This window comes from Rhinopithecus roxellana, chromosome 6, assembly GCF_007565055.1.
Source record: "Rhinopithecus roxellana isolate Shanxi Qingling chromosome 6, ASM756505v1, whole genome shotgun sequence".
NCBI classification, from domain to species: domain Eukaryota; kingdom Metazoa; phylum Chordata; class Mammalia; order Primates; family Cercopithecidae; genus Rhinopithecus; species Rhinopithecus roxellana.
This window is the reverse complement of record NC_044554.1, coordinates 69756802-69780927: the sequence shown is the minus strand read 5'-3', so window position 1 is coordinate 69780927 and position 24126 is coordinate 69756802. Positions and strand designations below refer to the sequence as shown.

Genomic DNA, 24126 nt, shown 5'->3' with positions numbered 1-24126 from the left:
AAATTAGAAGAATATTATTAAATATATGTAAGACAACATCAACATAAAAAAAAGACAGTTTAATTCACTAAACTGTCTTATTCCTAAATTGATGTATGTGTGACTAAGGAAGATTTTTCAGAAGACCCGACATTTAAGCAGAGATCTAAATAAAATAAGAAAAGGAACAATATATTCAAAGGCCCCAAGGAGGGTACAACATGAAAGAACATCATGAAGGCTGGACTGCAGTGAGCAAAAGGCACAGCGAAAGGAAACAAGTCAGAAGGAAAGACAGGGACTAGACCATGTAGGGTTCCCTAGGCCATGGTTAAGGACTATAGATTTTATGTGTATATGATAGGAAGCTCTTATAGAATTTTAAATAGAGAAAGTGATATAACCTAATTTACAAGTTTACTCTGGCTACTGTATAGAAAAGTGATAGTAAAAAGGATTGAGTAGCAGCAGGGAGACTAGTCAGAGAGCTGGTGTAGCAGTCCAACTGACAGATCATGGCGGCCTGGATTAGAATGGTAGCAGCAGAAATGGTAAGAAATAGTCAGACAGGACATGTTTCTGAAGGCACAGCCAATCTGATAGGACTCTCATAGGATTTATGAGGGACCATGGTGAACCTGAGGGATAAAATGGAACAAATGCCTTTTACTGAAACAAGGAAGATTAGTAGAAGAATAGGAACAGGTCTGAGTGGGGCTAGGGTTCAGGACACAGGACATGGATCAAATATTCTGCTCAGATGTGTTAAGTCTAAAGGCTATTCTGTCACTTAACTTGAGTAGACAGAGTCTGAAGGTCAGGGAAGATGTGTCGGTACTGAAGACAAAACTTTGAGAGTCATCAGCACACAGTTTTTGGAACCATAGGACTGGATGAAAGCACATGTTCTTTCTCCTGAAACTGATCTGCTTAAGATGATTTTGGAAAGGTTCGCCTTTCCTAGTCACCCTTCTCCACTTTACAAGAGAAAGGCCTGGTACTCTGCTGTCGAACAACAGTTCTATACCAATTAATTTAAAGCTTTATACTATCCTGCATTGTTCTATAATCGTTTTATATGTGTTAAGAGTTGTCTCACACACTAAACAGGTTCCTTACGGGTTTTATAGTATATAGTATTAGGAGCAAAATAGAGAGACAAGGCAATGTTTATAGATCTTGTTAGCAACTCTGCTTATTTGCTTCTAAGCTTACTTGCTTCTAAAGTCTTTGTTTACAAAGTATAAAATACTTTTAAAACTTGACAAACAATGGTATCACAAATGCAAAATTAAAAGTCAATACATATGACATTTTATCAACAAAAAAGGTTATTGAAATGGGTCCTTCAGTAAATCTAAAAAAAACCGTTCTCAAAAAAATGTTATTTATTTTAAGGTAAAGACCACCACATTTTTTTGTAAACAGTAAATATTTCAGGTAATAGTTTAGGCTTTGAGGACCACATAATCACTGTCATCACTATTGAACTGTGTTATGGCAAAAAAGTAGCCAAACACAACATGTAAACCAATGAATATAGCTAAGTTTCAGTAAACCTTTATTTACAAAAACAGGAAGTGGCCCACGCTTGTCCCATGAGCATTAGTTTGCTGGTCCAATTTAAGTAATTAAAAAAAGAGTTACCAGATTTCCTTTGTCGGCGGCCCAACAGGTCTGTCACTGCTTTTCGGAATTTTTTTGCTTCTTCTTCATTGGCAAAATTAAGAGCAACTTGACAAGTCTGAAATATTTTCATCACAAAGGGGAAACAACAGAATTATGCTTTATATAACAGCTTTATATTATAAAAACAATGAGCAAAAGAAGTATATTTCTAAAGAATGAAAGGTTAATTTTACTAGCAGATAAGACATTATTTCATCTTCAGCAAAAAAATAAAATAGCAAATTGAATCTGATCTTTCAATAAGGCTCTATAAATAATTTGGATTAGAAAAGGCAAGCAATGAAAAAAGATGGTAATACAGAAAAATATGACTTACATCTCCAGCAAAGGTATGAAAATATCCTCTAGGACTATTATATACAAAGTTATTGTATAGCTCTTGTTCCCACAATAGTTTCCCATCCTAGAAAAAAGTCAAAAATTAAAATAAGAACTACCAAAACATAATCTCTAGGAATAAAAAGCAGATGACTCATATTAAGATAACTGTTTATACTAGAAATAACTTTTACATGCACACATGCAACATATTTATAATATATAAATAGTGTCACATAATCTAATCAGTAATTTCTTAAAACTGTAAACACTGGATAACGTGTCTTTCATAAAACCTACATATCAAGTCAGTTTAATTCAGCTAAGATATAATCTCCCTAGCCAACCATTTCCAAATTCAGTTACTTGGTCAAATACATAACCAGAATAATTACTAGGTCATCAATGTTACATAGAAGGAATAGGACACTTTTGTACATGAATTATCAAAGCACAGTTCTACCAGCAATATTTAGACAATGTACTATCAAACACTGCAGGAATACTTTTATGTTCTTTTCCTCAATTTTATAGATGTGGGAGGGTCAAATATACCTTCCTTGTACGGCTCATTAACCATCTTCAAATCCTTAACTTTTGCAGAGTACCTTTCTAATTACATACTGGTATAAGTAGTATTAATCATGATGCAGAAAGAGACTGATAATTAAAATGTACCAAGGTTAAACTATGGATAAGAATGCCATGATGACTGCCATATCTATTGTCATAGTATAAAAAATATGTTTAATCTTAATACCAAAGGTGAAGAATCATGAATGTTCAGCAATTGGAAATAAGTGGTTAGAGAAACATAGTCATTGCCCTATTCAGAAATGCAAGGTTGTACCCAGACCACAATTTAAAAATATGTACAATACACTGTTCACACATGATAACCACTGCAATGGAATTCCTTTCTTCTTAGTGGAGTAGTATGCGTATGCCATTTCTAAATAGTGCTTCACAACGGTTATGAGAAATATGTCAAAGCACTTGGGGGTTTCTTTCAAACTATGCATGTGTTCCCCACCCCCGAGAATCACTGCCATAGTAAGCCACTGCTAGTGACTACTAGTAAGCCACTGCTAGTGACAGAAGCATGTCATATCTCTCAGCTGTCTTGGAAGCAGACTTTAAGAAGCACTAATTTAGCCCGGGACTGGTGGCTCAGGCCGGTAATCCCAGCACATTGGGAGCTTGAGGCAGGAGGATCACTTGAGTCCAGGAGTTTGAAACCAGCCTGGGCAAAACAGCAGAACCCATCTCTACAAAAAAATACAAAAATTAGCCAGGTGTGGTGGCATGTGCCTGTAGTCACAGCTACTCAGGAGGCTGAGGTGGGAAGATTGCTTGAGCCAAGGAGATCAAGGTTGCAGTAAGCTGTGCACTCCAGTCTGGTGACAGAGCAAGAGCAAGACCCTGTCTCAAAACAACAACAACAACAACAACAACAAAAGATGCACTAATTTACCAAATACCATAACTGAGATCTCATTTAAACTCAGTGAAATACTTCGTAACAGACCAAGATGGTTATCTGATTTTACAAATAAAGCTGAGACCAGGGGTGTAAAAATCTCTTGACTGTTATCTATCAGGTCATATTAGTGCCCAATAGTTTAGAGGCAGTTTTAGTTTTTTGTAATTAAAATCTCATTGCACTTACTGTCACATATAAATATTAATCATGGAGGCTTACTTACAGAAAGGGTTTTAAAAAAATAATGGAGACTTCATCTTAGCAAAATGATGTTTTTATGACAACTGTAAGAAATGAATATCTAACAAAGGGTATCCAATCTATAGCAATGTGATTTATGATTGGGAGTGAGGGACATAAAGCTATGAAAATCTGAATATATTCTATCATGAGAAACAACATAAGGAAAAATGAGTAGCAAACAGATTTTTATAGACATTGAAATGTTTTAAACCTGGGCTAAATAATAGTACATACTGAGCTAAAATATTATCTTGTTGTTCCCTGAATAGACTATGTATGCTATTCTATAATGAACAAGATAGAATAAAAGAGTATCATTAAAAAAACACAGAGTGTAGAGAAAGCCCAAGAACCAATAGGCATAATTTAAAAAAAAAAAAAAAGGCTTAATGCATGGTAGCAGTAGAAATAGGAAACTATTCACATTCTGGCTTCAGACATATTCCCAATTGGTCATGATTTTCATATGTCAATATCTAAAACCAAGTTTCACTCTTCTAATATTAGTTTATGTACAAATTTAAATATCACATATAGGATAATCAAATCTAAACTAAATTGTAATTGATATAGAAAACCTAATCACCTAGTTTAAAGTGAAAGCAAATCAAAGCTCACCTTAATGTCAAATATTCTTAAAAAATAAGATCTCTGTGGATTGTCCTTAACAAGACATGCAACACCACTGCACTTCTTTGACCACATACAGTTCCGATCTGCTGCATATAACTGCACCACTGCTGAAGACATAGTCTGCAAAATATAAAATTTATAACCATTAGGTTCAAAATAGTATGTAGGTGATCACATCCCCTGCTGACAGCTTGACTGCAGCCACCCAGCTAAGCGGCTCCTAAATTCCTGATTCACAGAAACAAGGAGATAATAAACATGTATTGTTATTTTAAGCCACTAGTTTTTGAAGTGATTTCTTATGTAGTAATAAAGAACTAATATAACAATCACATAACAATAATCACTGAAAACATTTACTGATGCTTAAAATGTGTTAGAAAATGTGTTAATCACTTTTAAATAGTCTTACTTAATTTTTATTACTATGATAACCTCATTTTATACTTCAGAAACCCGACAGTGAAGAGTGTAATTTGCCCAATACCACACAGCTAAACGGCAGAGCTGAAATTCCAAATCCAGGCAATTTGCGACTTCAAACCTAGCATTCTTACTCCCCGCTATTATACTGTTTCCCAATAAAGTGAACATTTAAGCAATGAAGTAGTAGTATTACTAATGGCTAACTTCTATAAAGCAGTTAAGCACTTATCTAGATAAGGACTGAGTCAAACGTGAAAGCAGTATTACCACCCTGGAAGGCAGATTATAATATCTCCTTTCTAAAGTGAGTTTAAGATTTTAAGTGATTTGCACAAGGGGCCACATAGTTTTAATGTTATACTGAGGATATGAAAAAGATCTGAAAGACTACTGTCTCAATTTTACCAAGGATAGTCCCTAAATAGAACCCTTTCAGATGTGTAAGAGGGAAGCTAACTGGTTACATGCAATGGACACTTCAGGGCATTAGGATTTTCCAGTACACCATGTTGTCACCTTCCGTCTCAAGACTGTATCATGAAAAGGTATAAACTAATTTTATCCCAAGTTTATTTTATAACTAGAATGTAACTATTCAACCTTCAGTTTCTATGAAAGTGATACATATATATACTGATAAAGCACTTACAAATCCTCTGAAAGCTGTAATTATGTTTTCTGATCCAGTAATTTCACTTCTAAACTAAAAATTAAGAAAATCATTTAGAATATACTTCGCATTTTAATGTAAATACAAAAATAAAGTATTTCATATAAATATATATTTTTTTAAAGAGGAAGAACTGAAATAACCTAAAATAGGAGCTGATTAAGTAATTATGGTATCTTAGTTCAATGGAATTGGGCTCTGTAATAAAAAATAGACTACATTAAGATTTGGAGATACGCTGTTTTAGGTTTACTTAACTACGCCTGAGGGGTGCCGCCCTCTTTCGGTAAGAGGAATTCCAAAGAACAATTATATGCACAAACCTTTTATAACTGGATACTAAAGTCAGAAATGTAAGATCAGTATACTGTGAGGATCAAAAGTCCATAAAGACTTGCTCAGATAACAATGTTCAATGTTATGTTTTTAACATTACAGACCAAACTCAACCTTGAACTTCACACACAGTACTGAGCAGGACACAAAGGAACAGAAATATTTCTACAAGAGTCACTAAAAATTACGATAACTTAAAAACAAAAAATGTGTATACTGGGACACTGGGTTTCAAAGAGAAGACTGAAGAATGTGGGACATTTTTTGGCCTGCTCAAAACACACTTGTGTTTGCAAGTGTACAATATCAGGATGACAGCGTCATACGCATCCTGTTGCCAGTACTGAAAACTTCAGAAAAATGGGTCTTGCATACACCATCTAAAGGTCTCAAATACCAGGCTGAATAATTCAAAAATCAAACAAGCAAATTTGTTAGTTCTAAGGAGAATTCATATAAAGTCTTTTTTAGTATGGTACTATCAAAAGACATTCATTTCTAAAAAGGAAAGCAATTAGGAAATTAGATGTACCAAAATGAAGATCTAAAAATCTCCCTACTTTTTACCAGAAATCAAGAGGTAACAGCTCACCAAAAAAAAAAAAAAAAAAAAAAAGTTATTCAATAGGGTCTGAAATTCCATTATGAAAATCCCCTTGCTAGCCAAAGGACTAAATATTCATGATGTTATAAATATTCATGTTGTAAAACACCATGTGGCTATATATGTGAACTTTAAAAAACAAAACAAAACAAACAAAAAAAACCTCAAACTAAAAAACATTTAAACTTTTAGATAAACTTAAATTGTTAAAACACCTGCTTAAGAAATAAAGACTAACAATGCTGTAATTTTTCACAGACAGGATATTGCAATATAAACATTAAAACTAAAAAAAAAAAAAACAACTATTCGAAAGCAATTTTCAGTAACTGGATTTTCAAATATTTGCTACACTCTTATTATCAGTATAAGTGTCTATTTCATTAATTCTTACCTTCAGTCTGAAACTGACATACCACAGTACCTTGTAAAGCCTTTTCTAATTCAGAATAATTACAGTGAATATGAGAATAACTAGCATACATTTAATACAGTATATTAATGCTAGACAATATAAAAATAATAATCCCTACACTCTAGATTGACAGTGACTTAATTAAGTTTTTAAAGACATTCCTTCCATTCCTTTAGGTAATTACAATGAATCAATTCCATTCCTTCTTGTCTTTTGTAATTAAGAAGATATTAATGAAAAACAACCTAAGAACAAGTGCTTAGGAAGGAAAATATATTTCTTATTACCCTAATAATGTTAAGGTTAAAATCTGCTAATTAAAAGGAAAAAAAGTACTGTATCAACTTTGGTAGAAACAGAATCTGTCATCTCTTGTGTATTCCTGATATTTCAGTACTGAATAAACATATTCATTCTTAGAACTTTGATGATCAAGGGCAGGAAGAATATGGGGGATGTATTCTAGGAAGTGAATTCCCTCCCACTGTCCTTCTGCCTGGCACTTCTACCTCTTTTGAGGTTGACTCTGCAACAGTCTACTTGAAGTATTTCTCTGATTCCTTAGGTTGAAATGACTTTTTTTTGGGGGGCACATTTCTGAAGTACTTGTTTGTGTACCTTGTGTTACTCTGTTATTCCACTGGTCTTATTCTAAATCAGAATAATTTTCTGTATTGACTTCTTAACCACTAAAAAGACTGCAATTCCCATAAGCACTTAAATTAGTTCTGCAAACTTATACTTCCACTCCACCTGTACTTTGTCCCCAAGTGAACAAGTATTTGTTAAAAACTACATGTTCTGATTTTGATGATAATACTACAGCAATAAGAGAATGACTCTGATTTTAGGATATATAAGCCTGAAATATTATAAAGAGGCATTATGTCTGCAACTTATTCTCACGTTATTCAGAAAAAAAATAACATGCATGTATACATACATAGAAAAAAACAGGGTAAATGTAATAAACATTTGGCAAATCTGGATGAAGGATATATAGAAGTTCTTTGTATTGTATCTGCAAGTATGAAATTATTTCTAACTTTAACAAGCACAAATGATTCATTAAAATGTATGACTCTTAGCTCTCTTTCACAACCACAGCAATCCTGAGAAGGTGGTCCTCTCCCCAGAGCCATTACTACCTCTATATATGTTAGCCACTGCTGCAATGGCCCAAAACTAAGAAAACTCCCACTTCCTCCTATTCCCTCTATATGTATACCAACTTTCTTGAAAGTTCTACCCTGAGTAAGACTTAAACCACAAACATTCAGCATTTCTACTGTTTAAATTCCTTTCACATTTTCAGAACAACCACATTATGTAACAGGTCAGAATAAGAATTTTAGATCAGGAAAATAGGTATTTCTTTGACTACAGAATCAGCTAGACAAGGAAAAGACTAGAAAATACTAGGAGTCACAGGGATCCTTGATTTTAGCCATCAACTGCCTACAACAAATACTAAGATGACTTAACACTGAATAACTGTCTACAATTATTTTAATAATCTAATAAATATACAATGTTGTTACAGAAAATATTTAAAAATACTTTCTTTTTCTTTTTGAGACAAGGTCTTGCTCTGTCACCCATGCAGGAGTGCACTGGTGAGTGAAATCGCTCACCACAGCATCAAGCCCCTAGGTTCAAGTGATCCTCCTACCTCACCCAGCCTTCTGAGTAGCTGGGACTACCAGCACACACCACCATGACTGGCTAATTTTCTAATTTTTTTGTAGAGATGCGGTCTAACTATGTTGTGCAGGCTGGTCTCCAACTCCTCACCTCAAGTGATCCTCCTACCTTGGCCTCCTAAAGTGTTGGGATTACAGATGTGAGCCACTGGGTCTGGCCAAAAATATTTTTTCAATAAATATTCAACATACACTAAATGTGGGGGAAAAATCATATGACTTAACAAAATAAAGTCTTTTCTATGATCATGTTGACCCAGATTAACAGTCAAATACTCCAACTTTAATATGTACGCATGTATCCTAATGTGTATGGCCTCAAATGTCTGAAAACTAACATTGGAAAATCCATTCTAAGTGTTCTCATTACATAAAAGCTAAGATTTAAACACATTCCTAGATGCTCTGATGATATATTTACATGAAATGACCTATTATTACTCTGAATATACAGTTGGCCCTTGAACAACACAGGTTTGAACTGTGTGGGTCCACTTACATGCAGATCTTTTTCACTAAATAGTCAGGACTCCATATCGCAGGGTTCTGCATCCACAACCAAATGTCGATTGAAAAATATGGTTATTAGCAGGATGAGACACACACAAAACAGGAGGGCAGACTTTTCACATGGGTGGGTTCTGAAGGACCTCAGTATGTGTGAACTTTGGTATCTGTAGGTGGTCCTGGAACTAATCCCCCACGGATACTAGGAGATGACTGTAAAATTTTAATCTATACACTATAAAAAGTAGTATAAAAGTAAAGAAATGCAAAGAATTTGGTTGAATTCTTATAGTTTATTATGCAGTGATCTCACGAAGCAATGCTCTAAATAATTAAAGTAGCAACACCTGTTATAGGCCCACCTCAAATACCCAATACTGAAATAATAAATTTAAAAAAGAAAAACAATGTATCTGGCAGGGAACAACAACTGAGTGGTATCAGTAAGAACTATCCAGGAGAAGAAAACACAAAAATTCACTTTAGAGGGAAGGGATCTTATCACCTGGTAATTTCTACAATGAGAAATAACCAGAAAAGAAAAGAGAAAACAAACAAAAACAGTACAGAATTTATAAAGAATATGGCAATGACAAAAGACTCCACAAGAAATAATTTTTTAAAAAAGCAAAGCTGGAAGAATGAAGGAGGAAAACCACAAAAGCAAAAAGTAACCAACAGAATCTCAACAGTGAAGAAAAATGGAGCCAGATAAAAAGAGCTGCTATCTCAGGGACCAAACACAAAGAGTCTTTTAGATCTTAGCAGCTTTTCAAAAAAATTTCTAAGCCAGACATATTTGTTCACCAAATGTTTATGAAGAACCTACCATGTTCAAACGACTGGGATAACTGGGGGTAAGGACAGGAATGAAAATGAGAGCAAATACAAAAATGAATTAGGGTCCTCATAAAACATCTAGTCAATGGGAAGACTGGCATTATTAGTAACTATTAAAATGCTACTAGGAAAAATCAGTATGCAAGAAAAATTAAAATCTAACTAGTGTAGGAAGGCTTACCTGAAGAATGAAAAAGGGTGAGTTAAGTGAACAAAGGGTTGGTGGGGGGCAAGTATGGAGGAAATGGCATTCTAAGCAGACTCATCAAAAAACAACCTACCATAGGATAGTTTGGTGAACTGTGTGGAGTAGGGAATAAGAAAGAGAAGAGTGTCATGGTATGAAGACACAGATTTAATGTTAAAGTAATACAAAACACAGCTCAGTTGTGTGATTTAAAGACAAACAGACATATACGGTTTGGAAACCTTGACTGGAGATTTGGAACAATAGCACATCATTCTTGTAATGGCCCTTGATTCAAGTTCTTATATATTCTCTTCCTCCACTTATGCTGGATGTATCTATGTGACTTGTTTTGACCAAAAAGACATTGGTAAATGGAAGGAGAAGCGGGAATACTTGTACCTTATAGCCTGCCCTTTTGGAAGAGCTGCCCTAAAACCTGGAATCAAAGACCACATGGGGTGCAAGGCCCTAGCCCACTTCAACTGTCCTTTCTGAGCCCAGTCCCTACATTCTGGTGACATTAGTCACCAGCAGACCAATCACTCAATCTACAGAATGAGAAATATGTTGATACTGCTATTAAGTCACAAAGTCATTAGGTTAGGTGGTTTGTTTGCAACAACAGATAACAGATATAGGGGATTGTTTTAATATACTAAAAGACATATGACCTATAAGAAATGGCTCTACGTCTTCCTCCATTCCATTTCTACCAGTATAGTTAGGACAAATTTGTGGTTACAAATCATAAAAGTTTTAGACATCCCTTCATTATCAGTGCACATTCCTGTTTGGAAACATTTAAAAAATAACTGAATATACAAAAGCCATATGGAAAGGTGTGTGCTAGACAGCAGGCTTAGGTCATTCACAACCACACACCAATCTTATATACTGACTATGATTTAAATTCATACATCCAGAAAATTGCAAATTATTATGTGGCACAGACCTCTAGCATTACCAGTAAACAATCCAAATTAGATGTTAAAACTAAAAATGGCAAGTCTTAATGTATTCTCCTTAACCTTCTACTACTGGAAGGATAATCATATATAGATAAAGGTGAGAGGAATACCGATCTCATTATAGACTGGGTTATATTTGCAAACGGGTGAGGACACTGTGTTAAAGGGTAGCTCATAGGTGTGGCTTATTCTCTTCTGCCCTACTCTGTAACTTAAGTGGATCTACTTAAAAGGAGTCTTTCCTCTCTCTTTTCTTCTGCCTCCTTTTCCTTCTGTTTCTTGCAAATTCAGATGGATTATGGTAAAACTTGATATTTGGTTCTGGATTTTCAGGGAATGAAGTTGGAAAGGAGTTACCCTAGGAGTCCCAGCTCACCAATTAAGTTTGTTTTTTAATTTTAATTTTATTTTTTTTTAGATGGAGGCTCACGCTGTCACCTAGGGTGGAGGAGTGCAATGGCACGATCTTGGCTCACTATAACCTCCGCCTCCCAGGTTCAAGAGATTTTCCCACCTCAGCCGCCCATGTAGCTGGGATTACAGAAACCCGCCATCATGCCCAGCTAATTTTTGTAGAGATGGGGTTTCAGCATGCTGGCGAGGCTGGTCTTGAACTCCTGACCTCAGGCAATCCGCTTGCCTCACCCTCCCAAAGTGCTGGGATTACAGGCGTGAGCCACTGTGCTCGGCCCAAAGTTTAGCATTACTAGTGGAGTCCCAAGTCCTGATAATAAGGGGAAAAAATTGAGAAAGAATACAGGAAGGGAGGGAGAGTGCGACTGCAGGATGGAGAGAGAAAGAGGGAAAGAGAGAGAGGGAGAGAGACAAGAGGGAGGCAGGAAGGAAGGGGGCGAGAAAGATAGATTTTTGTTTTTTAACTTTGCTACTACTCTTCTGTGGGAACAGTTTGGGATGACAGGGTGAAAAGTAGTTACTGCAGTTGCTGGTGGGATGTGGGTGTTCCTGAACGCTAGAGCCAAATAGCACTTAATACCATTTCACCATATATTTTATCAAGCATATAATTTAATCCCGTCATTTTACAGATGAGCTCAATTTATTTGCCAGAGGTCACATATTATACAGCTTTGGATGCATTTCCCAATCAGCTGCTAATTCTATACTCAACATACACTATATAATCAGTGATTCATCCCAATTCCTAATTTGTCATATTTTTGCCCTATGCCAGCTAAATAGTCCTCCAAGAATGATATATCCTTCATATAGTTGTATTCCTCTAACATTCCCTTTTGGTTTGTTTTTTACCTTAATTTTGGGGCAGGGAAAACGGCAGGGAGGGAGAGCTTGTGTTAGTGGTTGTAGAAAGTAAAGGACTGCTGGTGCATGAGAAAAAAAGGATGTTTATGAAGGGAGAATCTCCAAACAGACATTAAGTTGTTTGTCCTGGGGAAAAGAGGTGAACTTACGATAAAGCTAATTAAGTTTAAGTTTCAGGATATTTTACTTGGTAGAGTCCCTTACAAGGCTTGGATTACTCTCCTTTGGGACACAGGACCAACATCAACTGCAGCCTCATGCCTAGGGGCTCCTGTTCAGCTATCCCGGAAGATGATCGTGGTACTTCCATCAAGGATGCACTATCTCTGTATCTGCCCAGCTCCTAGCAGTAATGCCCCGTCCCTCTTGGACCACATAATGCATCCAGACTCAACCTTTAACCCAAAGATTTGCATGAGTGTTGCCCAGCTCCTGCTGGGTGTGACATACTATGATCCAACTACATGGACACTTCTAGGGTCAGGGGCAGTGGTCCAAACAAAGGAGATATAAAGTTCTCCCCAGGCAAGAAACACGTTTTATGTAAAGTGAAGGAAATTACAGGTGTGCTATCACATTACTAGTAACTGGTTTCAAAACTTTTTTTTCAGCTTCACAACTATCAGTAGGAAATAAATTTTGAGCAAATATGTTAGAGCAGGGGTCTTTTTCTGTAAAAAGCCAGATATTTAATACTTTAGGCTTTGTGGACCATATGATCTCTTTCAACTCATCCACTGTTGCACACAAACGCAGCTATAGATAATATGGAGATGCCTGTGCTACAAAAAACTTTATTTATAAAAACAAGCAGGCTGAATTTGGTCCATGGTTGGTACTCTGTCAAGCCTTGTTCAAGAGGAAAAGATTCTTCCTACAGAAAATATAAAACTGTCATGTAAAGAAGTGATGAATGAATATATGGCCACAATAGGTAGAAAAAAAAAGTACCAAAGAGGTATAATATATTGGGCTGTTAATTAATAGTAAACACAGTAAGTTATAATAACAATAAGCTATTTGTCTAAATTTTGTGAAGTTTATGGCATTTTTTATTTGTTGTGATCTTTTCTCACACCAAATAAACATTCACTTTTATATTTAATTTTGGATTATTTTTCTTAAGGAGAGCCCCTCCAAATTATAAGCTTCAGGCCACAAAACCTGGATTAGCCTTGCTTGGGGTAAGAAAATGATGCATCAATCAGAACAACAGAATTTTGTATATGAAGAAAGCAAACAACTAAGCCAATATATTCATTTTGCCAAACCACACTTAATGAAACAACTTTTGAACATATAGTGATCTTATCCACTTAAGAAAACTAAAGCCAAGCAACTTCAAAAAAACACAAAAACACTAAGATAGGTGGGTAATGACAATGAGTGTTTATGTGGAAGGAGGAGAGTCTTCTATATTCAATGTTTTAAGAATCCTTCATATAACATTACTATTATTATTTTTTAAGAGATAGGGTCTCACTATGTGGTCCAGGCTGGTCTCCAGCTCCTAGCCTCAAGTGATCCTCCTGCATTGATCTCCCAAAGTGCTGGGATTACAGGCATACCACCATGCCCAGTCCCATTTTTAACAGATGATTACATAACATTTGCTTACGCTTGCTGTAATGGGGTACTCACAACTTGAGGGAAAAACTGTCTTATTGTTTTAGCAGTAAGAACATCTGACTATTAGAAAATTTTAAACACTTCATCTAAACCTGTTTTCCTGGCAATTGCCACCCATAGGTTGTGAATTTTTTTTCTATCGTTCAAGCATCTGTTCAGCATTTGTTATGTGGCAGGCATAATGCTAGGTACTTTAGCTACAATAAGGCAAAAACTTTGAAGGTATATACCACGTCCTCCAGTTACAGCATACTTATTTCTGTGTAGTGGCAGCAACATTTTCACTTCCACAGCAATGTTCCACTAAAACTCTACTTGTCACATCATCTCTTTTTAAGGTAAAATTTATTTTGATCACTCCTCATCTGACCTAGTTTTTGTGAATCCCTTTAATAGTTTGGTCACCCTTGTTAAAAGGAAGTCAATATTTTACATGTGGTCTGATCAGTGCAACATATTGGTGAAATAATGTTTCTGATCATAAAAAGAAATGTGCAGCCTCATTGTCATCTACCACATCATATGCTGAAGTCACATGGGACTGTCTTAGAAGTCATTACCCTGTCTCATATCCTGATCCTTTATGTCGAAATCCAGGCTCCCAAAAGGAAGTACTCTCTCTGACTCTCCTTTTACTTGGTCACTGTTCAAACTTCAGCTATGACGTTGCCCATGGGAACTGTGAAGTCCTAATTTGGGAGTGGAGTCAAGCTGGCAAGATGACCCAGGGAAAGCAAAAAGAGAAAGCAGATAAGCTGTAAGTCTGCCTTTCTTCATGGTCCAGGACACACAGTCCTTCTGCGCAAATAACTCACGATCTTCCTGAGCTCAGCTATTAGCAGACCCTTGGCTGATGAAATTAGCTCACTGCAACCTTGTTATCAGTACCGCACAAAGCCCTCTTCAGTATAGAGCACAAGCACCATTCTATAAAATCTCCAGCAAGCCTTTGTATCCTGACAGTCAGCTCCTCTCTTGCTGACCTGTCTGTTGCACCCTTGCAACATATTTTCATACTGTCTCTAAGAAATCTGCCCTTCTGGCCGGGCGCGGTGGCTCAAGCCTGTAATCCCAGCACTTTGGGAGGCCGAGACGGGCGGATCACGAGGTCAGGAGATCGAGACCATCCTGGCTAATACGGTGAAACCCTGTCTCTACTTAAAAATACAAAAAACTAGCCGGGCGACGAGGCGGGCGCCTGTAGTCCCAGCTACTCGGGAGGCTGAGGCAGGAGAATGGCGTAAACCCGGGAGGCGGAGCTTGCAGTGAGCTGAGATCCGGCCACTGCACTCCAGCCTGGGTGGCAGAGCAAGACTCCGTCTCAAAAAAAAAAAAAAAAAAAAAAAGAAAAGAAAAAAAAAGAAATCTGCCTTTCTGTACCCACAACTGTCTTGGTAAATTCTTTTTACCCCCAGATAGTCACTAGCCACTGCTCACCTGTGACAAGAACCTCCCAACCCACCTTTCCCTCAGTACGGGTTCCCATAGTGCCTAGGAACCTTCACTACACCAGTTACTGTATTATAATCTGTTCACTTAGGTCTTCTCAGCAGACTGTCAACTCCTTGAAGATAAGGCCCTGACTAATTTCTATATTCACCTAGCACAAAATATATGGTTACCCCAAAACCTGTTTCCCAACAACCAGTTTATAAGAATTAAAATCAGTTCAGTTACCTGTTTGATCTATTTAACTAAATCAGGGTAAAGGGGTAACATACTTTACAATGACTTCTATCAAAATCATTATTTTAAATCATTAATTCAAATCTTCAGAATCTTAAAATTATCTAAAATTACTGGAATTTTTTTGGTCATCAAGAAAAATACCCAATTATTAAATAAAGCACAGTTTAGCTATATAAACAGGATACCATACAGCTGCAAAAAACAAAAACAAACAAACCAAAAAAACTAAGTTGTTCTTCAAGTAATGATAAGATGAACAAGATACACTGGTATCTGAATAAAAGGCAAGATGTAAAAGGAAGGGTAGCACATACTAACATCTATACACAATACCACAAACAAGAATAAATAACTTACATTTGCCTATGTATGCACAGAACCTTATGAAAAAGAGACAAAACTAGTAACAGTTGTTTAGACGTTCTGTGTGTGGGCATGTATTTTGTCAGAGAACAAATGACTAGGCAAATGAAGGATTGGATAAATGAGAAACATCACTTTTTTTTCCACACTGTGGGATTTTTCTTTTTTCTTTTTTTTGAGATGGAGTCTTGCTCTGTCATCCAGGCTAGAGTGCAGTGGCTCAATCTTGGCTCACTGCAAGCTCCGCCTCCCAGGTTCACGCCATTCTCCTGCCTCAGCCTCCCAGTAGCTGGGACTACAGGCGCCTGCACACTGTGGGATTTTTAAACCATGTGGATATTTTAGCTTTCCAAAAATTAAAAATTGATTTTAAAAAATACACGTAAAAAAAGACCTACTCAAATCACATTATGGTGCAAGTCTGAAACAACAATAACAACAACAAAATCACCTTTCTGACCTAGAAACAGTAACCTAGGAAGAATTTTGAGTAGCTCTTTAGCTTCCCCCTAAAAAATCAAACGTAAACATTGCTGAATAACATACTACAGGGCCTACAGGGACTTAAAGTAATAAAAAGCAAACTTTGGCTACAATAGGGAGATAGCCGGTCTATAACGAAGGACAAAGTCTTTGATTTCTTTTACAAACTTGCAGACTTTCAAACTCTTAAACATGATTAATAAAAATAAGCAAATTAAAAATTTTTGTCTTCCATATTTGTTATTCTGTATTCAGCAATTGAATAATCTAATAAGCACTGAAGGACAGTCACAGGGATGTACATATATTTTATAGAAATAAGCACTTTTAGTTTGTTTGACTTTGACATGTACAATCAAAGTCATTGAGCTTAGCACAAGTGCTTGTCCCTGGAGAGAGGCATTGAGTCTCTAACACTTGGAAGTATTGGGTTTGGGTAATGGGTGGTACTGGCAAGGTAGATTTGTCATATTTATACAAGCCAGCAAAAATCCCATTAAAATACACTGCATTTTGCGAGACATTTTATTTAAATATGAGCTTTTGAAGGCATGAAGTAAAGGTAAAGAACTTTGTAACAAGTAACAGTTTAAATTCAACATACAACCTAAGAACTTAGACTACAACATTTGAGACACTCCCGTACATTATACACAAGAGCTAGATACCTTCCCCACCAAAAAACAAACAAACAAACAACAACAACAACAAAAACCCACTGAAGAACCCAAGAACGTTTCTCAAGTTTTGTTTTTAAGATATACATTGTATTCACAATTTAAGAGACTTAAGGCTGGGTGTGGTGGCTCACATCTGTAATTTCAGCACTTTGGGAGGCCAAAGAGAGTGGATCACCTGAGGACCACCCTGTCCAACATGATGAAACCCCGTCTCTACTAAAAATACAAAATTTGGCCAGGTGAGGTGGTGGGCGCCTGTAGTCCCAGTCCCAGCTACTCAGGAGGATGAGGCAGGAGAAATGCTTGAACCCAGGAGACAGAGGTTACAGTCAGCTGAGATTGAGAATTAATAACTTAAATGTTCTCTATTTTTTAGAATGTATAAATTAATTGGGAATGATTTCACTTTCAGTCCACACAGATCTTTTACATTATTACTGTCCTCTCTAGGTAAGCTCCAAAGCTGGGTGGCTTGGGGGGCAGGGGCAGGCGGGAGGGTACCGTTAGTTTCTGGACTCATCTTGCTTTTGTTCTCTGGAGCTGTACTGTTTAATAAGGTCACCACTAGCCACAAATGGCTATTCCAATAAAAGTTAAAAATGTAGTCTCTCAGTCACACCTGCTACATTTCAAGTGTGCAATAATCAGATGTCTACCATATTGGACAGCATCATAAAAAGTTCTATTGGACAATAATGCTCTGGGAAGTCCTAGGGATAATCTTACGCAAATAACTTATTAGAACAAGATACGGAATTTATAAGGTCAAGAGAAGGTCAAAGTTGGAATAACTACACAAAGGAATGTTCCTAATAAAAATAATTTAAAAAATCATATTTACTCATAAAATGTCTGGCTAACCTAGAGACTAAATCTGAACAGAGCATTAATTCAATTAACAATTATTTATTACCTTAATCATCTTAGATGATTAAGAGAAGGTCTCTGTCTCCAAGATGTTAATAACCTAGAAAAGGAGATATGTTTAGAAAAATAATTGTAGGCTGGGCATGGTGGCTCACACCTGTAATCCTAGCACATTGGGAGGCTGAGGCAGGTGGATCACTTGAGGCCAGGAGTTCAACACCAGCAAGGACAACATGGCGAAACCCCGCGCCTCTATTAAAAATACAAAAATTAGCAAGGCTTGGTGGTGGGCGGCTGCAATCCCAGAGGCAAGAGAATCGCTTGAACCTGGGAAGCAGAGGTTGCAGTGAGCCAAGATCGCCACTGCACTCCAGCCTGGGTGACAGAGGAAGACTGTGCCTCAAAAAACATAACGAAAATAATAATAATTATAACAAAGTATGATATAAGTATGAAAGCAAGAATAGAAGTGTTCTGGGAAGGCTAAGAAGGGAGCCCTGAATTCTAACTGGACACAAGCGAGGGCAAAGCATCAGGAATGTTCCAGGGAAGAAGAGTGTTACGACTGAAAGCACAGACTCTGGGACAGATTCCACCACTTATTAGCAATGTGGTTTTAAGCAATTACTAAATTACCCTATTTCTGTTTTACCATCTATAAAATGGGACTAACTTCAGTTAATACATATAAAGTTCCTTATTACAGGGTTAATACACATAAAGTACTTAAAACACTGGCATTGTATGCATTATTAAATGCTAATTATGATATTCATATTATCAGACGCATCAGTTGTGACATTTCTAATCAGATCATTTTAAGGCTCTATTACTAACCAACAGAAGCTAGTAATGAAAAGACTAGTATTTCTTTTATTTTCAGTATGTTGGTCAATTAAAGAGAATCTAAAAAAAGCCCAGACTTCCAAAAATAAGAAAGATAACATTCACACCTTTATTATGTGCAAATCTCAGATTGTAGCTGTAACTAAAAAAGCACTTCAGTACAGTAGAGTAAACATTTTGAACAATGGCATCTAAAGCAAGTTTAGGTCAGTGAGAAACCAAATTAATCATCATGCAGTGTATTTTAATGGGATTTTTGCTGGCTTGTATAAATATGACAAATCTACCTTGCCAGTACCACCCATTACCCAAACCCAATACTTCCAAGTGTTAGAGACTCAATGCCTCTCTCCAGGGACAAGCACTTGTGCTAAGCTCAATCAATTAAATTAAGATCCTCTCCCAGGAATTTAGAATTCTCAACTGGGACCCAGGACTGATGGGTTTAGTAAGGAAGCAGAGAGGCTTGGAGTTCAGAGAAGTTCCAATAACTCCTGCTGTTTTTCTCAGAGCTTCCCAGCTTCCTGCTGTTCCTGAAACTTCCTTGTTCAATTCTGTTTTGAATTCCATGGGATCCTCTGGTAGCCAAAAAATTCCTTTTTGGTTGAGCCAGCCAGAATCAGTTCATTTTATTTGTACAAAAAGAAGCTTAGCTAACAATACACTTCTTAAAGATTGTGTGTATTCTCATATCTCTGAAATCTTAATGAAATTCAATGAGAAATGATACATTTTTTCATCATATGTATATGCTATTATATGCAAGTATGTAAGTGAGATCTGAAATTTATACCTTGCTTTGGCCTGAAGTATTGTAATGGCTCCCTGCTCCCAAGAGGAGATACTGCCTCTATTTTATTCTTTCATTAAGTGTTTGCCAATTATCTTTCAGTACCCAGATCAATATGCAAAAACATAACAGGTTCCTATTTAATAAAAAGAAAGTCCAAACTCTTCTTCAAGAATTCAAGCTATTTCTTAGTCTGGGGCAATCAATATTTTGACACTATCTTGTTATGAACCCAATATACATCAGAGATAGCAGCCAAATAATCTGCAGACCTCCAAACATATCATACTTCTCAGCTTATAATGTTCACTCTGCTGAAACACAATGTTGAAAACTTTTCAGACTCCATATATGTAGTTCAAATATCACACTCGATCAAGTTTTTTCAATTTCCTCAGGCAAATATTTCTCCCTTTATATATTCTCATAATATTTCATTTATACATCCAATAAAGCACTTATTGAATGACTATAAGTTCCTATGTGGGATCTGCTTCACCAAAACACTGTTCACCCTCTAAAGACAAGGGCTACATGCTCCTCAACTATTATTACCTTTCGCTTCTAACACAGTATTTTACATGTGTTTTGCATATTCAATTGCTAGATTGAACTGAAAGGGGTGCCTTTCTTAGAATCTTATTGATTACTGCTGTGCTATCAAAATTGTCTTAAATATTTTTTCAGGACATTACAAACTGCTAATCTGCGGTATTAAAATTATTTTTAGAAGAATGATGACACTTTTCTTCTTGGCACTTCATAACTAATCATAAGCACTTACATGACATGGTGAAAAACCTCAGTTAATGCATCCCCTTCATACTGTTTTAAATGCCGTAACAATTTGCTTCCACAACAGCTTCCCCGATAGAAGGAAGCAGTGAGAGTTTGGGGGCAAAAAAAAGGATACCAAAGTCAACACACATTTTTTAAAAAGAATGTACTTTTCCTACCAATTCTCAAAGCTTCCCCAATAGAAGGAAGTAGTGACAGTTCTGAGGCGAAAAACAGCATACCAAAGTCAACATACATTTTTAAAAAGAATGTACTTTTCCCACTAATTCTCAAAGTACAACAAGGCTGAGAGTCAGAAGAGCACAGAAGCACGAAATAATTTTCAGTACATTTTGTTAGCTGAACAACTTTGTGGTTTTCAAGATGGTCTTAAAAACGATGGTGTTCTATCTTTTACACATTGTTGTGGTACACAAACTGTATATAAATTTAATGTTCTATTAAATTACCCAATAAATATTACGTACGCCCATCATTACTGTGCTGTGAAAATACAGAACGGACTTTTAAACTCAAGATGCTAATAATCTGTTTTTTTAAAAAAGGAGGGATATAATTTGAAAACTGTAAAGCTATGCAAAGATAAAAATTAAAACACATGTAATTTTACACAGAATTTATGCCTCTGAAACCTATTTCTATTTTAATTTACATTAGGTTATATTTTTTAAAAATTTCTCGAAATATGCCTTTTTCCTCATTAGAATCCCAAATAAAAATATTAATAACAACTGTCTAGAACTGATACTTGTATCAAGCAGAGTGCTAAGAACTTATACGTGTATTTTCTTATTTAATATCAATCCTAGAAGGAACCAAGTGCATGTATGAGGAAATTAAAATTGAGACAGACTTAGTAACTTGCCTATTGTCACAGAGGTAGAAACTCAAAGAACAGGGTTATAAATTTAGATCTGCTTTACTGCAGACCTGCTTTACTGGTTCTGCTTTACTGAACCATGTGTCTCAGTGCAGAAAACATTTAAATTAAATGTCCCACTGGCTTCTAGAGGGGGAGGTGGGATTTCAATTCCTTCCCTAAACAAAAAATTTTTATTCAACACTAAGTCTGTAAGAATCCCTAACAGTTAATTTTGGTCACAAGAAAAGAAGATAAACAGATCAGTGTTTTAAAGCAAACATAAGTTCCCTGTTAAATATTACCTAGAGATCTGAAGAATATTTTTTAAAGGTATTGCAAAGCCAGCATTAAATCTGTTAATGTTACAGACCAATGTTTAGACCAATATTCTTCATGCATATGAATGTGAAAAATCAATCTAAATACAATCATATCAATAATATATTATATAAAGATGCAAAAACAAATTAATGCGACAGGTCAGACTCCAGAAATAGATCCAAACACATAAGGCCAATTATTATTAGAAAGGGTTCCAAGTCAATTCAATGACAAAAGATAAGGCTTTTTTACCAAATGGTGCTGTATCAAATTAACTACATAGGGAAAAAAATGAACCTGTAAAGAAAAAATTCATATGACCACCTCATATGACCTTTTTTGCAATTTACATAACACATAAAATTTGAGATGGATCATAAACCTCAAGTTAGAACCACAAAGCTCCTAGAAGAAGCAAAAAACTCCGACTGTGACCCCTTGGCATAGGCCAAGATTTCTCAGACCACAAATGTATGTGATAGAAAAAATAAAAAGATAAATTAGCCTCATCAAAACTAAAAAACCCAGCCCATCAAAAAACATCATTAAAAATTAATTAAGGCCAGGCATGGTGGCTGCCTGTAATCCTAGTACCTCAGGAGGCCAAGGCAGGTGGATTACTTGAGGTCAGGAGTTCAAGACCAGTCTGGCCAACATGGTGAAACTCTCATCTCTACTCAAAATAGAAAAATCAGCCGAGTGTGGTGGCATGTACCTGTAATCCCAGCTACTTGGGAGGCTGAAGCAAGAGAATCGCTTGAACCTGGGAGGCGGAGGTTGCAGTGAGCTGAGACTGTGACACTGTACGGCAGCCTGGGCGACAGAGTGAGACTTCATCTCAAATAATAACAACAATAATAATAATAATAATTAAGCAAACCACAGACTGGGAGAAAATATCTGAAGTACATATCTCTAACAATAATCTTGTGTCCAGAATATATAAAACATCCCTACAAATCATTAATAAAGAGCAAACAACCCACAAAAGCTATGGGCAAAAGACCTGAAGTGCTATCCAAAAAACAAAGATACACAAATAGCCAATAAGCACATGAAAGGGAGAAAGAATACCATTAGTCATCAAGGAAATATAATCAAAAGTCACACTGAGATGCCATTTCACATCCACTAAAATGACCAAAAACAAAAGGACTGCCCACATAAAATACTGGAGATGTGGAGCAACGGAAAGTCTCATACATAGCTGGTGGAAGTGCAAAGATTGCACAACCACTTAGAAAACTATCTGAAAGTTTCTTATAAAAATAAACGTACATCTTTCCAATGACAATGTAATTCCTGAGCTATTTGCTCAAAAGAAATAAAAATATGTGACACACACACACACACACACACACAAAAGTATACAAGAACATAGGAGACTTATTCCTAATAGTCAAAAACAGGAAACTCAAATATCCGTTAATAGAAGAACAGACAAATTGTGGTATATTCATGGTCAACACTGATCAGGTGACTAATAAAAAAAGAATAAACGTGTGCAATAACAGAGATGAATCTCAGAAACACACTGAGTGAAGAGGCCAAAACAGACAAAACTAAGCCATCATGAGAGAAATCAGAAAGTGATTGCAAAAGGTGCATGAAGATGGGAGAGAGGCAGGAATTAGAAAGAACCTAACTGGTTAGAGTCTCAAGGGAACTTTTTGAGGCATTACAGATATTCTAAACTTACTTTGGGGCTATGGTCATACTCTGTATCATTTGTCAAAATTCATGAAAGTTAATATTTAAGGTCCATGTATTTTATTATACATAAATTATGCTGTAATTTCTTAAGCGAAAAAAAGAATCTTAAGATGAAGCATTAAGGCAAAACACCAAAAACACTAATAACTTATGTTTGACACACTTCATTTCATGGTAGCTAGAGAAATTAGAAAGAAAGTTCTTATTAACAATAAATATTAATGTAACCTTACTTGCTTTATTTGAAAAGAAATGTATCTCACTTTACAAGGGAGACAAGAAAGCTTAATTGTAAAATTTACTGCTGTATTCATCATCTCAGGCATTCACTTTCATTTTCAAAGTGAGATGTCTCTAAGACTCTTACAAAAAGCATGGACAGCATTCAGAAAGATCGCATTTTAAAATTCAGAGCACTTAACAGAATTAAATAATAATAATAAAAAAAACTTGACACATTTGTTTAACATTACCTGGGGACCGGACACTTTCAACAACTACAGAGAAAACTCTAAACTGTCATTATAAAAGGTACAGATTATTGAAAAATGCAATTTGGCAAGGCAAAAAATAAATTTAAAACTGAGCAAACATATTTCTTAGAAACTGTCATAAAAGAATAGATCAAGTCTGGTGAAGACAGATGAAGAGCATGTGTGTGTGGCCTGCAACATTATGTTAGGGAGTAAAAAGGTAGTAAGGAAAACAACAACCCAACAACTGTCCATCTCTAGGAAATTCCTAATTCCATAAACGTGTCCACTGATAATGGTATACTTAGTGACAAGAAACAAGGTCCA

The 24126-nt window shown here is 36.0% G+C and overlaps 1 protein-coding gene across 1 annotated transcript in view; it reads right to left on the bottom strand.

Moving 5' to 3' along the window:
* The window catches only part of WASL (WASP like actin nucleation promoting factor), a 66037-nt gene that overhangs the window by 21334 nt on the left and 20577 nt on the right, over positions 1-24126 (bottom strand). Inside the window, exons 2-4 of the mRNA XM_010367988.2 lie at positions 4331-4465; positions 1985-2071; positions 1627-1723 (exon numbers count right to left, since the gene is read on the bottom strand). Of these exons, the coding sequence (XP_010366290.1) occupies positions 1627-1723; positions 1985-2071; positions 4331-4465 (319 nt within the window). The remainder of the gene's footprint in view (positions 1-1626; positions 1724-1984; positions 2072-4330; positions 4466-24126) is intronic.